General features: G+C 40.1%; 1 protein-coding gene across 1 annotated transcript; it reads left to right on the top strand.

The window, feature by feature from the left end:
* The first annotated feature begins 1,115 nt into the window (after positions 1–1,115).
* Fgf5 (fibroblast growth factor 5) lies at positions 1,116–22,533 on the top strand. Its single transcript, XM_048426334.3, has 3 exons — positions 1,116–1,784; positions 8,738–8,841; positions 20,682–22,533. The coding sequence occupies exons 1-3, from the start codon at positions 1,436–1,438 to the stop codon at positions 21,027–21,029; spliced, it is 801 nt and encodes a 266-aa protein (XP_048282291.1). The 5' UTR covers positions 1,116–1,435; the 3' UTR covers positions 21,030–22,533.
* The last annotated feature ends 783 nt before the right edge of the window (positions 22,534–23,316 follow it).

The following is a 23,316-nucleotide window of genomic DNA, read 5'->3' as shown; positions in this document are numbered from 1 at the left end:
TCCCTCTGGTGGCTTCCCTGTGTTGTTCAGGTGCCTGAAGCTCTGTGGTAAAGCTGAAGCTGTCTAAAGATTTATGATTCTGAAGACAAATCCACATCTGTATTATAGTTTTTCATTATTAAGATAGGAAATCTTAAGTAGATACTCAGGAATGAATAAAATCATAACTTAACATTAGACACGGCTTATGGAAATTGACCTTATTGGATGGTATCATTGACTTTTCATCTAAGTGACCAATGATTAATAGATCACAGTGTAGTTTAAAGTTTCAAATATGTTTTCAGACAGAAATATTCCAAGAATGCAAGCCAGGTATGTTTCTCAGATAAATAACAGTCGTGGCATTACATACAGGGAAAGTCTCCCTTCTCGGGTTTCCCCGGGGTTGAGATTTGGAGTTCTGTCATTAATCATTCATTGGGGTCGGCCCTCCAGCCAATGGAAGTTGAAGAGAGCCCTGTTGGCTAATTCCTCTTGGCAAAGGGATCATGGGACTAGAGAGGACAACTGGGCAGTCAGTCATATGTCCTTGGGTCCAGACCCACTTCACACTTGCCTCCAGTTCGAGCGTGTGTGTGTGTGTGTGTGTGTGTGTGTGTGTGTGTGTGTGTTTCTTCACGGGTGTTCTCACCTGTTCCAACACAGACACAGGGCTTTCTTTTGGAAGAGGGGGGCATCGTCCATCAGCAGGGCGGCAGCGTTCTGGCACAATGGGTGGCTTTCTAAAGATGAAATAAGTGCACACCTTAACTCTTTAATAAATCAATAACATTAGAAAATCAGCCTTCTCTCCCACCTGGGGCACCACAAAGCCTTTCCGAGTTGTGCTGTCAATCAGTTCTCGGTTCCCTTCGGAAAGTGGTTCCCAGGCACCAGGTGGTAGGCCAACAACTCGGACGTCGGGTGCTGGGTTGCCTGGGACACACGTGGCCACTGAGGACGGGAACCCATGCCCACGTTTCCATCTGTGCCCCTTGCGCTGGGGTGCGTGGCCGGTGCTTGGGTGCAGCCAGCGTCCCGGGGGCAGCTTCTGGGAGCAAGGTGCCTCCTCCCACTCCCGGGATCGCTTCTCCCTCCTCCTTCACACCCCCGCCCCCGGGACCGCGGCGCTCCCTCCCCGCACCGGCCAGTGAGTACACAAAGCGGCGGGTGAGGGGAAGCTTCGCAGGCGTGCACGGAGCAGTGAGATCACTGGCGTTATAAATATCCCGGTGCCAGAGCCGAGATCCGCTCGGGTGGCCTCTCTCTCTCTCTCTCTCTCTCTCTCTCTCTCTCTCTCTCTCTCTCTCTCTCCCTCTCCCTCTCCCTTCCCCGAGGCTATGTCCACCCAGTGCGGCGAGGGAGGCAGCGCCAGAGGCACTCAGCAGCGCGGGGGCTACGGAGCCCGGAGCCAGTCCTGCAAGATGCACTTAGGACCCCCGCGGCCGGAAGAATGAGCTTGTCCTGGCGCTTCCTCCTCTTCTGCAGCCACCTGATCCTCAGCGCTTGGGCTCACGGGGAGAAGCGCCTCACTCCCGAAGGGCAACCCGCGGCTCCAAGGAACCCCGGAGACTCCAGCGGCGGCCGGGGCAGAAGTAGCACGGCGTCTTCCTCATCTTCTGCCTCCTCACCAGTCGCGGCTTCCCCGGGCAGCCAAGGAAGCGGCTCAGAGCACAGCAGCTTCCAGTGGAGCCCTTCGGGGCGCCGGACCGGCAGCCTGTACTGCAGAGTGGGCATCGGCTTCCATCTGCAGATCTACCCGGATGGCAAAGTCAATGGCTCCCACGAAGCCAGTATGTTAAGTAAGTTGTCCACTCTCCAACAAAACCTGTTCTGGGAGGGACGGCCAGGTTTCCTTTGGGCCACAGGGGCATCTCTAGGAAGCCCAGCTTTCTGGGACCTGGCTGATTCTGGAAGTAGTTCGGTAGGTTTCGTGGACATGCGTCTACAGCGTCCGTGCACCCGCACCCGTCTCTCGGCCAGCGGGCATGGAGCTTCCCCAGGTGGAGGTTGTCCTGATGAGACAGGCAGCTCGTTTCTAGAATGCCTGGCCAGAAAAGAAAAAACAAGCCTTCCTCCATAGTTGGGGAAAAAATAACGCAAGAAGTAAAAGTCTTTCTCCTGGGACAATTTCTGTGTTCTTATAAACTAGAATCACATGTTTCTTTCAGTGTCAAAGTACATCTTTTTTTCCCTGTACACAATTCAGCTTAGTTTCTGAAAATATCAGATTTGACTACTTCTATTCTCCAGCCGCATACATCATGTATATATATGTATATATATCCCATAATATAGGTCTATGTTAATATATGTATGTAACTTTTCACGCATAGACATATTTCACACACACACACACACATATATACACACACACCGGCTACACACATCTATGTAGAATTTATATGTACACACGGAGTGTAGAGTCCTGTTTGCAAAAAGGTAACATGAACTAGAAAACTGTACAGACCGTGTGATGACTGAGTCCAGTGCTGAGTTTATCAGTGTATTAATAAACAGAGACCCTGAGGAGACCGTCTTAGCCTTTGGCTCCCAGAGACAGATAGAGGAAAGTTCCTAATTTTAAAAGAACCACAGAGGACGTTGAAAATGATTGGAAATTGGGCATAACTTAAAAAAAAAACAACTTAATTTTTTTTGAGTTCTTTTTCTTCGCTCCTTTTTGCCGCCACTCCACCCGCGTTCCCTCTGCTCCACCGGCTTTCTAGACTGTCGCAGTAGTCACTCGAACTATATCTCGCTGCTCCTAGGCGGCTGAGGCGAGCGGTGATCTGGGGCTGAGTACTAGGGACTGGGGTTGTCTCTGGGGGCCAGCTAGGTATTTTCTCACTAGAGTCAGATCGCTTTTCCAGTAGGGCTTAATCCTCCAGATAAAATCCAAAGTAGGGACCTCGCAGACTCCCAGGGAGAACGGAAATGGGGCAAGGAAGGATATAACGCTGTACGGTCATCCGGCCCCTCTGGTCTTCCTGGTGGCTCCCCGGGATACCTCACCCGACCGCTGTTCCCCCAGAGACTAGCACCCTCCTGTTTATTTAGCTCCAAGAACCGCGGGCTTTATTTGTTGTCTGCAGGGGCCTGCGGAGAGGGTTTGGAGATTCAAGCACAGGTGGGGTGGCTGACTAGCCAGCCTCTTTCAATGTGTAAAGAGGATCAGACACGTGAGACCTGGCCGGAGCAACCCGACAGGTGCGGTTCCAAGCCAGCAGGCTGCTAGTTTTGCCTTTGGAGTGCACCCTTCAGCGGGCTGAGGTGAAGGTGGGAAGGCAGTGCAAAGCAGAGAGGGCTCTAGGTTCCCATAACGTTGAGTCTCAGGGCTCCCGTATGCTCCACCTTGCATCCCCTCTCTTCATGTTTAGAAGAATTCTGGCCTTTGTTGACGAAGGGAACAGTCTGTTCTGGTAAGGGTGAGTTCTCTGATGTTTCAGGGAGAGGAGAGCTACTTTTGTTTCAGGATTTCTCCTCACCGTCCTCATTCTGCAGGATTCATTTCTGCCATGAGACACCCGAACTCAGTCTCCAGTTCCAGCAATCTCACTGGCTCTTGAAGAAAACCATTCTCTAGTTTGTTGCTGTGAATTTGTTCAGGAAACTGGTACCCACTCAACATAACCCTTACTTTGTCAGGCTCAGGAGAGACCTAGAGTAACAGGCAGCAAGTTGTAAGTTGGAGTCCCTGGTGCCTGAGGTAGCTTTGGAATGTTGGGGAGCTCTGAAAGCAGAATTGACCCTTCATTACAGAGGCACGCTGAAGTTAAAGGGTTGCAGTTTGGGCCCTGCTAAAAGGGGATTTACAGAAACACAAATGGAGGAAAAGTGAGAACAGATCAACAGACTTAGTTTTGACTGAAGAAGAAACTGGCCAGCTGTCCATTATTGCCAAAGGCCAATTTATTTTATAATCCTCATTGAAGGACGACCACCAAACGACGGAGATGTATCCTAAGCAGGAACCAATAAATCTTTGTAAGAAGATTTTTCCTGACTCCCAATGTCCCCCAATTTTAAGCAGACATTCAGAGTTTAATTTGTCTCTTTCAAAAGACTGGCCTTCATTCATTCACCCATTCATTCATTCATGAATCCAATGTAGGGCACCCACCTCAGGAAGGATGATGTTTTGGTTATTTTCATGCCATTTTTTTTTCTTTTCTGGTTTTCTTATTTTTTGGCCTTGCCTTCCACAGGTTTTTCTTAAAGGAAAGCATAATTTAAATACTATGCTCATAGCGATTGCTTTGGATATTTGGAGTTCCCAACAATGCTCTACGAAATGTTTGTATGTGCAGTGGGAAGACATGGAATTTGGAAAGTTAACACGACTCTTTACACCTATGTCACCATGGAAAGAAAACAGCAGCTACTTGCAGTTGATTATTTAGCGTACTTTGAAGGCAGTGCTTGATAGATCCCTGAAATCTATGTAAACTAAGGCATTAACCTTGAACAATTACTTAGAACATATGTAGAAACATTTGGTTTTTTTGTTTGTTTGTTTGTTTCACAGGAGAAGCCAGGAGAGCTTTACAATAAAACCTCAGTATAAAAGGTTAAGATGCTACAATAAAACTTTTTTGTCAGATAAAAGATCAATTGTTAATCAATAATAACTATATTTGCCAATTGCAAAGAATGTTTAATTTTACTGTTAAAAGGGAGCTTTAGGTACAGATATTGAAATGTTTCTTTAGGTACACCAATTCGTAAGGCCCCTGTTTACCTCATTCAGTAGGGGCACCATACTAGAATATGGTATCTAGTTTATTGCCCATTGGAAGGAAATACTGGGGAAAGATGAAGAAGAATGGAGAAGATGAGGTTATGTGTTCTAACCGTGAGGAGAGATGAGCAACTGATTTAACTTAGAACCTGTCAAGTTTAGCTTTGATACAGTGCTGTTGGTCGGCTGACCTTGGGCCATTAAAACTAGGAAATGAGCATCAGCTCAGAGGAGAAAACTTTAGGCGATAGCTACAGAAAGCAGCCACACAAAACAGGAAAATTTCCTTTACATTTTGGTTAAGAGAGTCCTGAATGTGACGTTTTGTTTTGAGAATCTCTCCTAACTATCTGCTTTGGTGTCCCACGGTCATCACACATTTCCCTGGGCTGGAGAAATCAGAATTTACTGTGCAGAGAAATTCAAGGGGAAATTCTGTTACTAATTTAATCAGCAAAGACTGTGCTAAATTGGACCGTTGAAGACTAAGACTTGATAACTTGGCAGAGCGTGTCTGTTGCCATGGATGACAGTAGAGAATCTTCAGTGCCACCATATTTTTCTTTGGGAATTTTCAAATATGTTGTTGAAAGCCTCTGAACACATGTGATATCTGTGTTGTTCTAGCTTTCACTCTCCAAGCCTTCCACCCTTCCACCATCCACAGAGCCTTCTTGTAGTGAGACATCTAAGAACAAGAAAGGAAGCTATGGGTATATTTTCTCACGGAAGTAAACTTATTCTTAAGGCGTAATTATCCCATGAAGAGAGTAGATTAAGGACCAGTGGTAGAGACACCAAAAAGTTTTATCTCCTTCAACCTTGAAATCAATCCTGACATTTTACTGAGAAAGGGTTCTCTCTCTCTCTCAATCATCTTAACTTTGAACATTTTGAGAAAGAGAGCACAACATCTTCAGTATCTGAATATTAATTAATTTTCCCTGAGTTCTCTACACCAATCTCCAAACAGGAAACAGACACAATAATAAGAGCAACTCAAAATGCATGTGTCTATGTGGGGGTGGGGTGGTGGTGTCCCTCTGAATGTGGAACATTGCAGATAGTCACTGGCTGGTCTCTGAGACAATTGCCTTCTACGGTTTTGCTTAAGGATACTGTATTGACATCAACAGGGGGAAGGGGAAATTTCCTTCGAATCTATTATTACTGACTCCTAAAGATGAGGATATAGATACTACTGGCTTACTCAAAGTCAGCTTTAGAGACATGTTTCTTGGAACACATTAATTCATGATATAATATACATAGCTTTAAACTATTTCCTAGAATTCTTTAATGAGCTACTGAGATTTGCAGTAAACTGTAGAGGACATAGAGAGCCTATGGTCTCTTGAAAAGCGGAGCAGAAAATCCACTGTGAGTCGGGTAGAGTTGTGCCAGGATTCTAGAAACCAAAACAGAGTAAAGTCATTATTGAAATTAGGTTAGAAATTATGATATTTATGATGATTCCAATATTAGGTCAAAATTGCATTCAGATTTAAAATATCAATTCCAAAGTTGTCTGTGTGGAAAAAAGAAGACATAAGAACACATACACTCTCTCTCACACATATATACATATATACACACGTATATACATACACACACATATATAAAGTTTCCAGGTCCAGGGAATCTTGTTAAAATTATATAATCTTTCCATTTTCTGGCAATACTTGTTTTTATAGTAGAATTTACCAGACAAACTATGCAAGGTAAATAAAATAATGCTTTCATAGGCATTACTCCATCATCTCCACATTTAAAATTGACTGCAATGAAAATGGATGTTATCGGCACATATGCAGTATATTGAGATACTAAATGAGACAAAATGAGTCCTCAAAAGAAGGTTATAAGGTTGAAAAGCACAAGTTTAATTAAACAAAGTCATAGGAAGCTTTTGTTCGTTTGTTTTTTAACTAAGTAAATATTTATAAAACCATCCAATCTCACCATCTCAAAAGTTATACTGAAACCATGAGAATTTGATCTTTGATACTGGCATATCTTTTTCATTAATACATGACCAAGTTGCATTTATAAAGCTGAGCACATCCATAAGGTGCACCGAAATCTTCTTCGAATTCACTGTCATGGATTCCTAACAATTAGGCTATAGAAAATATTGACTTTTTAAAAAAGCATTAGAATAATGTTTCTTAGGGGTGAGCGAAAGCCACCCTTACCAGTCTGGAGCAATGAGAACACCGGAGGAAAACTGTCCAGACCTCATCTCTCAACCCCATTGTCCCTGCTAGTCATATTTTAGCAATAATATCATCTTTATAGTTTAGTTTTAAGGGTTCAATATCCTCCATGCGAAGTATATTTAAAACTTTAAAAAGCTAAATATGCCGTATACACGTTATACTCTCTATACACTGATGTGTGTAACTTTGCAGGGAGTTCTCTGTGCTTTGTCAGCATCTGGGAAAATGACGCTGTGTGTTTCACAGTCAATATTTATATTAAATTATACACTAATTTCACTTAGAAACACGATGAAAGAAAACGATGCACAGGACACTAGAGTCTGTTAACACTCTCTTACATAAGCCAAAATAGCTCCCTGTTGAGTGTGTTTTAAAATTCTCATAAAAAGAAACACTACTAAATTAGTGCGTGCAGTTTCTCTGAGAAGGTTTTCTTACTCTGGGCTAAGATTTAAAAACAATGAGAACAAAAATAGCTTCTCAGGTATCCCTTCCCCTCCACCCCATGATATTTCTAAATATTGTTAACAAACTAAGCTGAGAGAAAGCAAGCAGTAATATCTGTGACAAGGACAGATTCTCAGCTTGTGTTGTGCGACATAGTCCTCAATAAACGAAGTCACCTGTATGTACTTAAAGCCATTGTTAGTAAATTGAATAATTTTGCACACATACCAAGCACTGCAGGGGAAGATTGCCATTTCCAGGAAACGTGAAGGAGGTGTCTCCTCTGCAGAGAGCTACTGAGATACCCTAGTTAATGTGCACGCAGAACTCATGTGACCCAGTGTCAAGATGTGCTTTCTCCTCCTCCGTGTTCTTTGTTTTCTCTCCGCTCTCCTAGCTATATTACCTTGTGTCTGTATTTTTTACAATTTCAAATGTCTAACTAACAAGAATGTTATCCTTACTCATACTTATATCTCTTTTGACTTTATTATTAATATTAGGCAGGTTGTCTAACTACATGCAGAATACACACTTAATCTTATGCACTCCATGAATTACAAGAAACAGTTTCTTGCCTCAACACATGTGGTTCTTGACATGACCGTGGGGGATGAAGGGACATTGCATTGACTTACAGACTGCATTCATTGTACAGTAACAGCTTTATATAAAACGTTTTTCTGGGAAATGATTTAAAATCTAATATTTTTCAAAACATAGTTTATCAAACAATTTATGGAAGTAATAATAACTTACACTGCTTTTGATATCTTAGGTGTAGTTTTTATGGTTTTAAAGGATTGAATACGGCATATAGTTATTTAAGTTCTTAAATTGTGATGATGGAAAGAGAAAGATTTTGTTATGTAAGAAAGTATAATTTTCAGGCTTTTGAATTTCTTACACTAACTTGGAGGACAGACTTGTGTTTTAATACTAAAAGTAGATCATCTTTGGGACAATAATAACAAATTAGGATTAAATCTAAAATATATTTTTTTTCTTCTCCCCCCCTAAAATATATTTTAAAAGCATCTTTTAATACATTGGGGATTTGAAAAGATTCTAATGTCAAACAGTATTCATCAAAAGTTGCCTACTATTTGCAAATGCAGAATTATTGAGGAAGCAGAATCAAATTTCTAGATCTTGAAATAAGTCCTTCTGAGTGTCCACTAGGACACTGGCCACTCTTTAACATAGCGACTGTCACAAAGGTCACTGCATGTTCCTTTCTTTGGTCCCAGTGGTGAAGACTGAGTGCAGTTGATGTAGACGTTGCATTCTTCCCAGTTCTGTGTAGGAGAGTCTGTGTTTTATTTTGGGATTTTTGTCATCCTAGGTGTTTTGGAAATATTTGCTGTGTCTCAGGGGATTGTAGGAATACGAGGAGTTTTCAGCAACAAATTTTTAGCGATGTCAAAAAAAGGAAAACTCCATGCAAGTGTAAGTAGAACCATTTTATATTTGTTAAAGGTGCTCTGAGGTTTTACATTTGTAACAAAAGTGAAGTGATTTTTTTTTCAAAATCAGTAGATGAGATAAACAATTTGCTTAAGGAACTTAATTTTTTTCTTTTGGTAAAATTATATGTATGTATAACCAATTTTGTATGTGTCTGTAAGTAATAATTTACACAAACTTGAAAATACATACATCCTTTAAAATCATAAAAGATAAATGTACTTGGAAATAGCCTTTGCACACTGGTTGCCATTGTTAGTATCCCAGAGGGGTCTGGATGAGACTTGTCATGGCAACGAGCTATTCTTTTGCATTTTAACTTTACGTGTTTATCTGGTGTTTTGAGTATTTAATAGATAGAGAGTTCTTATTTGATCCTATAGTTTATTCATGATGTCAAATTTGGTCTGATTAATATACATTTCCATGTAAGCAAGTAAGAGACAAAACCAAGTCCACGAATCCCCTTACCTCCCAGAAAGAAATTGTGCTGGATGAACTAGGGAAATTTCTTTCTTGTATTTTGCCACATCAAATATAATTACTTACTGATCTTGAATTCAATGTAATTCTTCAGACTACTTACACATTTACTAATCAGTTTACAAATCATTTGTTTTTAGCTTTTAGTACGTCCAGATTCTGTTTACTTGTATTAGTGGATATGTGTCACAATTGTTCTTTAAAGTTAGCTCTTCAGTTAACAGCAAATGAATAGCTATCTCTTTCGCAATTTTCAAAGTAGACAAAAAGTCTAATTTAAGAGTGATATCAATTGACACTCCTTGACTTTTTACTTACAGACCCTTAAGAATCCAATCAGAATTCCCCTCATTTCTACATACAAAACTCTTACAATTTCCTTTTCTTTGCATCTAAAGTAACTAATAACTTTTAAAGAACACTATAGCTATTTGGGGGTTTAGGGAGCTAGTATGTGTAAAGGACTTAGGGCAGCATTTGGTACCTTGTAACTATTCGATAAATGGTGTGTATTAGCATATGCAATCAACTAAATATAATATAAATGTAGCAAACCGCCATTTAAGATAAATGAAAACCCTTCGTTAAATTGTTCAGTCATTAATTTCAATAGTTGTTAAAGTAATTTATTCCATTTATGGGTTGCTTGTACTCTAGCAAGTATTAACACAGTTTTTAAAGATGATTACTATGCCTGAACAACTAAAAGTGACATTTCATTTATTGAAGGGGAAAAATATTCTGTATCTCTGTGGAGAAATTCAGACTCCTCATTTTGTTAAGAATAACATTTGGTCATTAAAAATTCAAATCCTGGTGGGAAATCAATGACTTTTCCTTGCTCTAATTTAAGGTTTTAAAAGCCCTCAAAATCTCAGTGTCATAAGGTACAAAACGAACAACAACAACAAAAAAACACCTCTTGTGGGTTTGTTTGCTGTAGGATGAAAAATCTTAACACTGAAAACGCTCTGAGTTGTGCACTAGTGCATACAAAAATAGATGGAACTTAGGCCAGCATGAGGATAATTGCCACAGAAAGCAAAGTATTATAAATGGATGCCAATTAGAAGGGTCAAACTGAGAGGTTACGATACATGATTCCTCTGTCAAATGCAAGTAACTAATTTCTAGAAATTTGACCCAAATGTCTAAGGATGACTGGTGGAAATAATGCAGATAACGCAAAACACAGCATCTGTTATTCTTTCTCATCTTGGCAGGCTAAGTTATTTCATGGAATAATGACTTTTAAACAGCACAAAGCAAGCCTTGCTCCTGTCACTCACTGCGGCTCTTTGATATAAAAGTCATTCTGATGACTTTGAGCTGAACCATAGATAAAAAATTAAGCCCTACGATTATGTCCAAACCTTCATTCTCTTATCTGGGCTTTTATTAGCGCTTTTTTCTCTAGATGGAAAGAAACCTAATTAAATTATGAAGTGATTTATTTTTAAAGAAGTCGAGTTTAGAAATAGCATTAATCATAGTAATTATCGGCTTTATGCCCAGCTGGTTTCTTTCCTGTTTTCACTGTAGTGGAATACATTAAAAACATGCTTACAACTTTCAGTGTGTTTATTTGACTTAGTTTTGATATTTACAAAATTACATTATCATCCAAAAACCTAACTCACACTTAGTAATGCTTAGTTTGTGAGTTGTTTTACACTAATAATCTTACAATGGCATTAAAGAGTGCCTACCTTTCAGCTTCTTCAAAAGGAGAGCTAGAAGTGTAAAATCCAGGTAACTTTGGGGGAAAGTAATCGCCCTACACTGAATTGTCCGTTTCCATTCAGTTCTGCAACAGAGATTAATCACCACACAGGGTGATGTACTTTCAGAGTTCTGTAAGAGACCCTCCATTCTTACTATTCCATCAGACACTGAGTCGTGGAAAGAGTCTGAGATGTTTAATTATTTTCCTAAGATCACATAGTTATGTGACTGAAGAAAACTATATCAATCCCAAATTCCCTTTTGAAATATCCAAGTGCTTTATAGGTTCGAGTAAGTTTAAAAGAGAGCATTGTGTTTGGGAACACATTTTTGTTTACATATGCTTATAGGAATTAACAAGTGCCCAATTTAGTAATATTTTCATACCATATGTCAAAACTGAACATTGTGGGGCATCATTAAGAGCATTTAAAACACACTATTAACTAGCAAAGAGGGAAATTCTCAATTAGTTGTGGACAGTTGTAAATTAATTTTCACCTTCCCTCCTTACTTTGGGTTCAGAACACATTTATTTTAGTCCTAGCCTTCCCCTCAAACTCCTCTTAGTCTATAGAGGAAGGGAGGTGTCTGCCAAAGAATTTATCAGACTTATATGTTGTTATCCAGTATGATGTTGTGTTGCTTAGGGAACCCCTCTCAAGATAGAACTTTCAAATAGGAACTACCTGGTTTCTAAAAACATTCCAGCACTGAATTCTACTTCTTTTGTGTACCCAAAGGTGGCACACTAAAGCGTCAGCCCTAGGCAGTATGGAGGAGGCAATGCTGGTGCTGACCTAATTGTCCTGATTGTTAATTTCACAATGGAAGTTTTACTTGAAACTCAAGCAGGTGGACAGGTGGTGTGTCAAGCCCTCAGTCCATCCCTCATCTGCATACACCCACCTCCAAACCATTCTCAGATTCCAAACACATGAGAGTCTCGGCATGCTGTTTTTAAAGAATCTTTTTAATTGAAAACAACTTTTTCATACGTTATATTCTTACTATAGTTTTGCCTCCCTCAACTCCTCCCAGATTCTCCCCACTTTCCTGCCTCCCCAAGCCCACACTGTTTGTAATGAGAGAGAAAGTGTAGTATGGGCCAAAAGTGTATGGTCTTCTTGTCAAAATGGGCCAGGAGTTATAGGGAATAGGAGACAATAATTAATTCCCAGAGAACTAGCAGGATTAACCAGTCTGCACTGTGGCTCCCATTCTCTGTCTCAACATACTCCAGATGGAGGGTCTTTCTAAGAACATGTGCCCTTCGCTGTCTTTCATCTGTTCATGCTCTTTCTTCAGGTCCTCACAGAAAGCCCCACGGAATTCCTCGTTTGGATTTTTCTTACAGGGCTCTGATGTGAGCATGAATCCCTCTGGGTGTGCAGACCTCTCAAGCCAAATTCCACTTCACACTTGTGTCGTTTTCTTTAATGTTTCTGGGTTTTGCTTTGATGGGTGATACAAATAGGAGACTTATTTTCCTGAAGCGACTTCCCGCAGTGGTGGCTGTGTTTTACATGAGATAATATGTGAAGCATACTTGGTGTAGCGCCTGGAAACTATGATTACGTGCAACTTAAGCGGATCTTCCAGAGTGTGCTCTCTGGCAGCTGGTAAATGATCTTCAATCTTTCCTTCAGATTTCAGGGTCAAGTGCCTGTGGCTCTTCAGTTTTTAGATTAGCCCGAATCCTACTCACTACCAGCCTTTACTTTACTCTTGGGACCACACTTCTTATGCACACAACAGTCTCTTATGTGCTAGGTTTTTCCTTTTGCCGAGGAATCAACTTTGACGGCAAGCTCACACTGTCAGCATAGCAGGGATCTCTATTACCATAATTATGTTACTCTTCTGGAGACCTACAGTCTACTTTAGTGTTTTAAACTTGAAAATATTAAATCTTGGAAAAGTTGGGAATCACGTGCACTTCAATGTCTTCATGAAGCATTTATGGTTGCTTGTTACATATTGGGGGAAAAGTGTGCTGGTTTAACTATACAGAGAAAAGCATGTGGTCAAATGGTTATTTTCTTATGTCTCAGGGTTTTAGGGGATCATGTTTGGAAGGAAAGCTAATTGCAGAGTTTACGAAACAGGCTTGGAATGTGCGCTGGTCAGCCCTGGGTGAGGATGAACGTGTTCCTTTCCTGGGTTCAGAGGATGCCAGCTGGCCGGCCTAGGGGGAGAGTCTGGACTGGACTTCAGGTGCGGGGGGCAGTGAGGGGCAGCCAGCAGCCCCCATAGCTCAGGATGTTTACTAAAGGGGGACTTGAGCAATATTTATCATTATCACTTAGAAAATAAAACCTAGTAAGATCCACTCTTCCTGTCAAGATGATGGGCTACACCAAAGCCTCTGTAGAGAAGCATCCTTTTCACTGTAAGAGCTTCTCATTTACATGGAAAAATAAAAGGTTTGGTAATTTGGGATCCAAAAGTAGCTTAGGATTCTGCCTTTGCAGTTAATTTTCTTATATAATATTAATTTTGTCTTCTGTAAAGTCAGATAGAAGGACCTTTTTTTTGAAGAAGAAGAAATTTGGACAAAATAAATGGACTTGTTACTTCAAAATCCAAGTTGGCTAAAGCAACTCTCTGATGGTTTAGGGGAAGGCGCTTAGCATTTGTCAGTATTTAAAAATGGAAGGACTTCAGAGTCCATGCACTGCGGAAGCGAGGAGAGCCTCTCATCTTGCGGTGTTATGAGAGGACTGTAATCTCAGTCAGAAGAAGAGATGAAAGTCATGCACCCAATGTGGGCCTTCAGGTGGACCACATCTTTGCCCTTCTGATCTAACCCCAAGTAACAGTATCTCAATTATTGCATGAGGTAAAGGATGCTTGCTAATCACTGTATATAGAGTAATGCAGTTTTACAGGACCCGAAATGAAGCACCCGCTTTCTCGCCCCCTTCTCTGTATATGATTTTTACCTCACCTCTGTCACTACCATCTAGTAAGCAACCAATGTTTCAAATCCAAGCCTTCATCTCACCCCTACAAAAGTAACATCTCTGGAGATACAGCCAGGGGAACAAGCACTTTAAATCTGATGTCTGATTAATTTTTTGAAGTATATTGATGTCTTATAAGTTGCTTTTTTTAAAGCAATTTAAATATTTGTATAAAACTTGTAAGCTCTCTGAGGTTATGTAGAACTAAAATATAAATCTTCTATCTGAGTGATTTTTAAGATTCTTTAAGACAAGAGAAGTCACATGGCTGGCATTTGTCACCGTATGACTAAATTGGTTATTATTAAACCTATTTTAGACATTTCCTTGGTTTCTCAATAGGCAGAAATGAGACAAAGAATGGCAAGATGTTCAGGGTCAGGCAGGAACTATGGCCCTGCCAGGATAGTAGAGCAGTATTGCCATCGACGTCTATATGACTTATACGGAAAAGGGTAAAGGGCGGATCCTTGGGGTGCACATTGCCCTGTGTCAAGGCACAGCTGTACACACAGCCTGAGCTTCTGGCACATTCTTCAGCAGCAATGTTCGTAGAAGTAGAGGTGGGAGCCAAGCAGCACTGAAAGAGGGGGGTAGAAGGACAAGAAGCTGGGATCTATGCTGCTAGGAAGCTGCTTAAAGCATGATTTTGTCAATACGTGTTTTCATTGCAATGTGTAGTAACATTTTACTTAATTGGATTAAGCAAATTATTTCTTAAATTTATAATTTTTAGGAAAAAGATACCAATCGGTTGAAAAACAGTAAATAAGTTAAATGCCTTATAAACTCCACATGTTTATCCATATTCACTCCAATTGCCATCTCTTTCATGGACTGCATTTTCATCCGTAGTTGTTCATTTTGGGAGTTGGTTTTTTGCTTAGCCCCGGTCTGGAACTAGAGATCCTTGGCTTCTGTCTTCCCAGTGCAGGGATTACAGGTGTGTGGCATGGACCTTTGAAAACATCCATAGTTTAGAATGGATTCCATACTGTGAGAACAGACAGTGGAGTCAAACACTATCATTCATTTATTTTTCTTTCAAAATCAATGTGCACAGCAATAGAGACCATCGTGTTTTCAAATGAAACATCATTCACTTTCCTCTCTCCTTCTCTCAGTCCCCTGGACTCCTTCCTTAGTCCTTAGTCATCTACTAACCCCAACGCCACTCTGGGTCTCATGTTTGCTACTACACTTTAACACCCTTCTTTAACAGCCTCTCCCCGCCTGGTCTCCTTTCTAACTCTGTCGCCTGTTCCTACCCTTACCTTTCACACACGCTAATAAACACACTGAAAAGATTCAGAAGAGCGTGTGAATTTAGTTTTTTTGTGACGTAGTTATCTTCCTTGACATGGTACTCTCCACCCAATTGTTGAAACGTTCATGATTTCAGTACTCTTTACAGCAGAATAAAATTCCACTCTGTATACATACTGCATTTTCGTTGTCTGGTCTTCTGTGGGTAGTCATCTAGGCTGGCTGCATTTTCTGGTCTTCTGTGGGTAGTCGTCTAGGCTGGCTGCATTTTCTTGCTATTGTGAATAATGCAGCAATAAGCATGCATGTTCATCTATTTCTATGGTAGGATACAGACTTTTGTAAGCCCAGGGTGGTATACCTGGTACCTATAGTAATCATGTAGATTTCCGTAGTGTCTGTACGAGTTTATAGTCTTATCAGTAGTGCAGAAAGTTTTCACCTTCCTCCATCCCCACCATCATCTGCTGACATCTAATTTTCCTCTTACCGTTCTAAGATGGCTAAGATGAAATTCAAAGTAGTTTTATTTTTCAGTTCTCCAATAGCTGGTGATGTTGAATGCTTAAGAAGTACACATGAAACATTTATGTTTCTTTTTGGAGAATTAATTTGTTCATTTTTACAAGCCCAATTATTACCTGATAGTTTTGGTTTTTTGGTATTTAATTTTGGCAGTTCTTTATGTATGCCTCCCCATTTGCAGCACAGTTGGTGAAGACTTTCTTTCATTCCGTAGGCTCTCTGACAATTTTCTTTGTGTGCAGAAACTTTCCAATTTCATAGGATTCCACCTGTTGATTCTTGGAGCTCTGTCCTGTGCTGGTGGAGTCCTGTTCAGAAGGTTCTCACCAGGAGCTATGACGTGAAATATATTCCCCATCCTTTTCCTCTGACAGAGGAAATCTGTCACATTAGACATCTCACGCATTGGATTTCCAGTTGAGATCTTTGATCCACTTCACATGTGTTTTGTGCAACATGAGAGATGGCCTTCTAATTTAATTCTTTTTTGGGTAGTGATCAGTCTTGCCAGAACTGTTTGTTGAATGAACTTTCTTGAGCCATTTGTCAAAAATTAGGTAGCCATTGTTGAAAGCACAATATTTAATGATAAAAAGTTCTTGCTTTTATTAGCATTATATTCCCTCTCTCTATGGAACAATTTGGATATTCAAGCAAACGTAATTTAATTTGTTTAAGTTTTACTTGCTGAGACAGAAATAGTGAGCTACAATAAATTAGTTGATTTAAGCATTTCACATTAATGTTCAACTTTGGGTCTCTTGATGGCAACTTGTTTTGGTGAAACAGATATGAGCAGAAATTAAAGAGAAAAAACACAAATAATTTAATTCATTAAGGAAGATTGGAAGGCTTATGTGCCTATATAATTTCTCTCTTTAGAAGCTGCAAATAGCATAATATTTGGCTACACAGTCAGCAAACAACTATCAAATCAATTAAAACATATATTTGAAACAAAGATAGGGATACATTTGTTTTATATTCTTCTTTCTTTGTTTCTTTGTTTCTTTCTTTTTTTGAGAGCATATTTCATTGAACTCCTGGCCATTTTCCTGTCTTACCCACCTGAATGCTGAGATCACAGGTGTGTGCCACCTCGCCCAGCAAAGACAGAGATTTGAGTGAGGCTTTCCTGCCCTAGTGACAGACAGCGGTTGGACACTGAAGCTATTTTATTTGCCTGCCTATATCATACCTTTGATAAATGAAAGTGTGTGTGCCAAGTTCACTCCCTGACACCGGGAAATCATGATTTCTGTCATTTAAAATCTATTTATTTTATTATAAAATGTCCTATAATCTAAAGAAGAATGTAGCATGAAAATTACCCTAGAAACACATAGTCCTATATGGGATGTTTTCATCAAACCCCTTTCCATAGTGCTCAGGAAGCTATGCAGAAGAGGAGGCAGAAAGATTTTTAAGAGCCAGTGGGAATGGGGGACACCAAGAAAACAGTGTCTCCAAAACAAAATAGTAGGACTTACGCACATGTAAACTCACTCAGATACTGGCCATGAGCACATGTCCAAACCAGGCAGGATCCCAGTACTGAGAGGGACACACCAGCGCCTGTCCCTAAGAAGCTACCTTCATTCGACAGTTTGCTTGCAAAGAAGAGCTAGTTTTCTCTGGTGTAGTCTTGCTGGAGAAAAGGGCAGGACTGATGCCCAGTAGTAAACACCAACACAAAATGAACTCAAGATTACTTTTGTAGATATTTTTTGTCTCATAATGCTTTTTGAAAGATTTAGAAAGATCTTACTGGCCTTGTATATTATGTATATTGTGAATTTGCCTGTATATTATGGTTTCTGAGTTTTGTTTTTATGGGTTTTGTTCGTATGTGTGTCTGTTTCTTGTGCTTCTTCTTTTCTTTCTTTTTAAATTCTAGTTTGTTTTATTCCCCTGTTTGTTTTCTAAAGAGAAAGAGAAAGCAGACATGGAGTAGGGTGTGGGGAGACGGCGAGGATCTGAAAGGAGAGGAGGGAGGGGAAACTGTGATCAAAATATATTGTTTGAAAATAATTTATTTTCGATGAAAAAAGTGAGGAAAATTACTTTAGAAAGTTATTCTCCAACATTTTTAAAGAACAATCATATTCATTTTCGTAAATGTATATGTATTTTGATAGGGCCATGTTGACTGGTCACCAGCTCTTAAGATGTCCCATGCTGACCATTGTATCGGAGACATTCTGTTTAGTTACCGTCTTCCCTGAGGGGAGACTACTGACAGGACTCATTAATCCTTCAAGATGAAAATAGATTTCCTAATGAAAAATGCCATGGAAAGATTGATTCAAATAATTCTGGTCCATCATAGATGGGGGATTTACAGTTTGACTCTTTTTGCTCTGGCCTTCAGTGGGGGCTGCATACAGTGATTGGGACTTTAGCTCTCTTTTGTCTCTATTCTGTGTGACCTTTGAACGATGGGCAGCCTCAGAAGCCAACCCCTTCTTGCATGAACCTTAGAGCAGGAATCCTTCGAAAGTGGAGAAAGTCTTTATGCTGTAGTTTAGGAACTGGATCAAGTGGGTTTTTGCTCTAGGATGGAGCTGAAACATATTTCAAAATATGCTCTGTGTGCGCGTGCAGGGTCACATACGCACGCCTATGTGTATGTGCATGTGTTCATGCCTCAGACACATCCTTTGAAAGGTGACCTATCTTTACTTCCTTAGAGACCATGAGGGTAAACAAGACTAAACAATACAGCCCACTTCAAAAACCGGACATGTCTGTCTATGCCTGTGTTATTTGTCAACAATGTAAAGTAAAATGAGTTTTGTTACACTCTGAGATACTAAGGATTAAACATAGAACCTTAAACATGCTACACAGCCGAAAAATGATCCATGTGCAGCCCTGGCCTGTTATTCTTTTTAATGAAGTGCTCCATGTCTTTCTAAGATGTTTGTCATTTTACAGGCCACAAAAACCTGCACGTTCGGGTGCCAGATAAAGACACAGTACGATCGATAATTAAACGTCCGCCAGACTAGCTTACAAAAGATACAGCTTTAATAAAACAAAACAAAACAAAAAAACTTACACCAAAATTCCAACCGTCCAAAACGCTGGATCCAGGCCAAAAAGAGGGCGTGGAAGTGCACCCGCCAGGTTTATAGGTAAACTTTTGCCTTAAGGCAACATGGCCCACAGACAAAATGTGATTGGCTAAACCCCTCTATCAGAGGGACTTGCCTGAACCAAGTGTAAAGTACTTGGTGACTCTGTTGCACACAGGTCAATATGTTGTTGGAAATGCTCTGCTGTTGGTTTGCCACTGGCAGCATCTTCTGATTTGCAAAAGTAAAGAAAAAAAAATTGGTTATAGGATTCAATAGTGGATTTATGTAAATTTCCTTGCAGGAGTCAGGCTTTCCGATTTCAGTGTGTGATCTGCATTGTTGAGAAAAGTTTGTATTACAGAAAGAGTGAGGAACAGAACACTCTTCTGCACAGAAATATACCACAAAGGGGGAAAGTCTTCACTTATTCTCAAACCTAGGAACTCTGCGCAGAAGAGACACTGAAATCGTGAATCCAGGGGGTCTGAACTAGTGCTGGGACTCCTAAACCATTCAAAGTGTGGGGTTCTTTTATGTTTGTTGGGAACTATAGCTCTGTACCCTAGGATCATGTGTTGCTTGCTTATCGCGGAGCCATGTAGGCAGAGCTTCTGCACAGGAACCAGTGATGGGCGCGCAGTCGTCAGTACCAGACCACGGTAGGAAGCCTGATGCACAGTTCTGCCGTTCCTCCATCAGTTCCTCCAGAGTCCTCAGCTTGACAAACGAGCTCTTTGGGAGCTGTCACTGGCTTCCTTTATCAACCCCATCTCTTGTCCTCTCCCCCATATACCCCAAATGGAAGTCACACGGAATTACTTCCAAATGTCCACAGTGTCCGAACACACATTCCCATTTCCTGGAGGTTCACTCAGCTATCTCTTTACTGTCTTGCCACACACAATGAACCCCAAATGTTGGTTGTTATGGGGCTTTCTATTGTCTGTCACCTCCATGGCTGTTATTGGGCTCCCTGCTCACGCAGGTCACATTTCCTTATCACAAGCTGCACCTTGATGGATGGACGGGTGTCAGCTCTTCCACCTTTCTGTGCATTTCGAAGCTAGCTTGCCTGTGCGTGAGTATAAGATACAGGTGAATTGTTGCCAATGACGTGGGTGACTTTTTTTCTTCCTGGCTTCAGACGTACTTTCTTGAACCACATATGTGAAGATATATTTTTTCCTAAAGAACTCTAACACATGCAATATTAATAGAGCCATATGCCACCCCTTTCTCGCTATCAAGAATCACACTGATAACGCTGAAAATGTATGCCTGTCTCAAAAAGAATCATATGACTCTGCTAACTGCATTCCTGGTAGAAGCTTGGCCCTTCACAACATAACTGTATGTTTTATCGGGCAATTGTTTCTTAATAATCTAGTTCTATTTTTTATGGAGGGGAAAATCCTATATTAAGAAATTGTAGATACAAATTTCAAGGTAGTTTAGAAACAGTGAAATTATTCATATGTATTAAAGTGAGAGTTTACAATGCTTAAATTCAACAGTTCTAGGTATTTGTGTAAACAATGACACTGTATCACCTAAACATAATGAATAAAAAATAGTGTTACAAAGACAAAATGGGAATATAGAAACACACACACACACACACACACACATACACACAACTTAAAAGGAACATATCTTTAAAAAGGGGAACAGAGTACGAGGGTCCTAGAGTCATAGAATTTTGGGGTTTTCAAGACTTTGTATTTATCGTATGCTGAAATATTGTCGCAACTTTAATTTCCCATTTTTCCCTTTCTAGGCTAAATTTACAGATGACTGTAAGTTCAGGGAGAGATTTCAAGAAAACAGCTACAATACCTATGCGTCAGCAATCCACAGAACTGAAAAGACTGGGCGGGAGTGGTACGTGGCCCTGAACAAGAGAGGGAAGGCCAAAAGGGGCTGCAGCCCAAGGGTCAAACCCCAGCATGTCTCCACCCACTTCCTACCCAGATTCAAGCAGTCGGAGCAACCTGAACTTTCCTTCACGGTCACTGTACCAGAAAAGAAAAAGCCACCTCGTCCAGTGAAACCAAAGGTCCCCCTGTCTCCACCTCGCAGAAGTCCCAGCCCAGTTAAGTACAGATTGAAGTTTCGCTTTGGATGATGCTCTTCCCGGCCTTGTGGGAAACCATTATTCTGCCTCAGGACCTTCTACAGGCCTCACGGAGCCCTGAAGGAAGCGCTCAGGCGCAGTGTCCCTCCGTCCCTCCGCTCTGCTTACACGTGTGGAAGTCAGGTCATTGTTTCACTTTGACTGGAACAAAACTGTTTTATTTTATTTTATTTTATTTTATTTTTAATTTTAAATAGACACAGAAGTGAAATTCTCTGTAGCGATCCAGGGAACATATCCCTTCAGCTCAGTAAGGTATAAAAGCTTCATGATTAGAGGACATTTCGCATTCTACATTTCTAGAATGTTCAATAGCCTGGACTATATGTATTTTTTCTGACTTTTACAGATCAACCTGAAATAACATACACGATACATTTTTATTTTTGTTTTCCAAAGAATATTTTAATGCAGATAAAATATTTTATAAACGTTTGTTTTTTTAAGGTACCTCTACATTGAGCATATTTTCTTACTTTTATTATTTTAACGAATGTGCCACACGCAGCTCATCTATTGCTGTTTGTGAAGTACAAACGTTTTGATAGATTGTCTGGTAGCATGTGGCTCTCCTTTGCATTTTTTTCCTTCACTGCATTGTTTACTTTGTTGTAGCCATACCTCAAGTAGTGTAAAATTAGTTCTACGTTTTAAAATGTTTAAATGTGCTTCCGCAGCCGCAGGGGCTCAGCTTGGACATGTGTATTGTGTAGAAAGTCATGGCATTCTGTGGAATTCTACCATGTTAGTGGCTGGGCTCTCATGGTCAGAACCAGGAAAATATGAGGATATTCTGAACGGTTTAAAGGTTGGATGGAAAGAAAAGGACGGAAGCAAAAGCACAGCAAGTGTGCAGCATCTGTGTTGATCTAATTCTGTCTCTTGTGCTTCTCCTTTTATCTACCCCTTGCTCTCATTCAAGAACAGCTGAAGGAATACATTTTATTCTGTCCATCAAGCATACACCGTGAAGCTGGAGTACTTCAAAATACTTCTAGGACTCTGTTATCCTTACTGTACCGATCCACAGAGAGCAACTAAGTAGAGAGAGAGAGAGAGAGAGAGTGTGTGTGTGTGTGTGTGTGTGTGTGAGTGTGTACGTGCGTGTGTGTGTGTGTGTGTGTGTATGTGTGTGTGTGACTGAAGGAGATGAATCACGGCCAAGTATTCATGTTGAGAATCATGATCAAAACACTCCTATTATTCAATCAAATACCTTTGAGCTTTCTACCCTGACGGTAATGACTACAGCGAGTGGGTCTGCTCTGTTGTAAGAAAATGTGATGTAATCCAACATAGAAGCTTAATTTGGGAATTTGATAAATTAAAAATATCATTTCATTCTCAAACACTGAACAGAAATCACAGAGCGTTTAACTTATGAAGAGTTACAAAATTTATTTTCTTGGCTAATCATTTTTATGGAGATCTATGAAATACAAGTGTTCATCTTATATTCATGAATGCTGCAATAAAATGTGTGATAAAATGTGTAGGTGATTATTAGATGTGTGTCCTTCATAAAGCAGAAGCATTCATACAAGCCTGCAGTTTATATTCTGGCATATTTGAGGAATATTGATAAATACTTTATCAGTAAGTATGTATGACTTACTTTGGTACACAAACCAAGACACTTCAAAGACACATCAAAATTGAACTTAGTGCCACAATACAGGTTGCATTGTTTTAATGGGAACAAACTGTACATGTATATGTTATATGTAATAAGCCCAGAATTAAAATATCATGTATACAGTCTAGAAGTTCATTATAAAGTCAATAATTTGACTAAATGTCACACTCAACACATGACTTTTTAATGTAATGAATTGCTCCCAATTTTGATTATTATATACTTTAGAATACTCCTGATTTAAGGAGGCAATGGTGTTTTGCACAAACTAGATTACATCAAACTCCTATGGCCTTGCCACACAATCCTCTCTATGCAGGACAATGTTGCAAATCCTCCTCTAGTTTATTTCAGTGCCTTGTGAAAAACTGTGAACTCTTTATTGAGTTATTAGACTACACAGAGAAACAGACTAGGAATCTTGTTAATAAATGGGGAGGGAACAGATGACAGCTAACAAATTAATGTATACACCAAATCAACTAAATACCACTCACACTTTTACTAAGACGCATAGCTTATCCTGTACTTTGAGTTTGATTTAATTAGCGTATGAAGGTTAACTCAGGAGAGCAACGAAATATATATTGTATACATGTCAGAACTAATTAATTTCCAACTTTAATGCCACACTGAAATTTA

The sequence above is a fragment of the Myodes glareolus genome, chromosome 8 (genome assembly GCF_982192425.1).
Source record: "Myodes glareolus chromosome 8, mMyoGla1.1, whole genome shotgun sequence".
In the NCBI taxonomy this organism is placed as follows: domain Eukaryota; kingdom Metazoa; phylum Chordata; class Mammalia; order Rodentia; family Cricetidae; genus Myodes; species Myodes glareolus.
The sequence above is the reverse complement of the archived record's forward strand: the minus strand, read 5'-3'. Positions and strand labels throughout refer to the sequence as shown.

What these genes read in the sequence shown, in the direction of transcription:
- Fgf5 (XM_048426334.3), top strand. Translation starts at nt 1,436, where the DNA reads ATGAGCTTGTCCTGGCGCTTCCTCCTCTTCTGCAGCCACCTGATCCTC. An exon ending in CCACGAAGCCAGTATGTTAA is followed by an intron (nt 1,785 to 8,737) that starts GTAAGTTGTCCA and finishes TTGTCATCCTAG; the next exon opens with GTGTTTTGGAAATATTTGCT. An exon ending in AAGGAAAACTCCATGCAAGT is followed by an intron (nt 8,842 to 20,681) that starts GTAAGTAGAACC and finishes TTCCCTTTCTAG; the next exon opens with GCTAAATTTACAGATGACTG.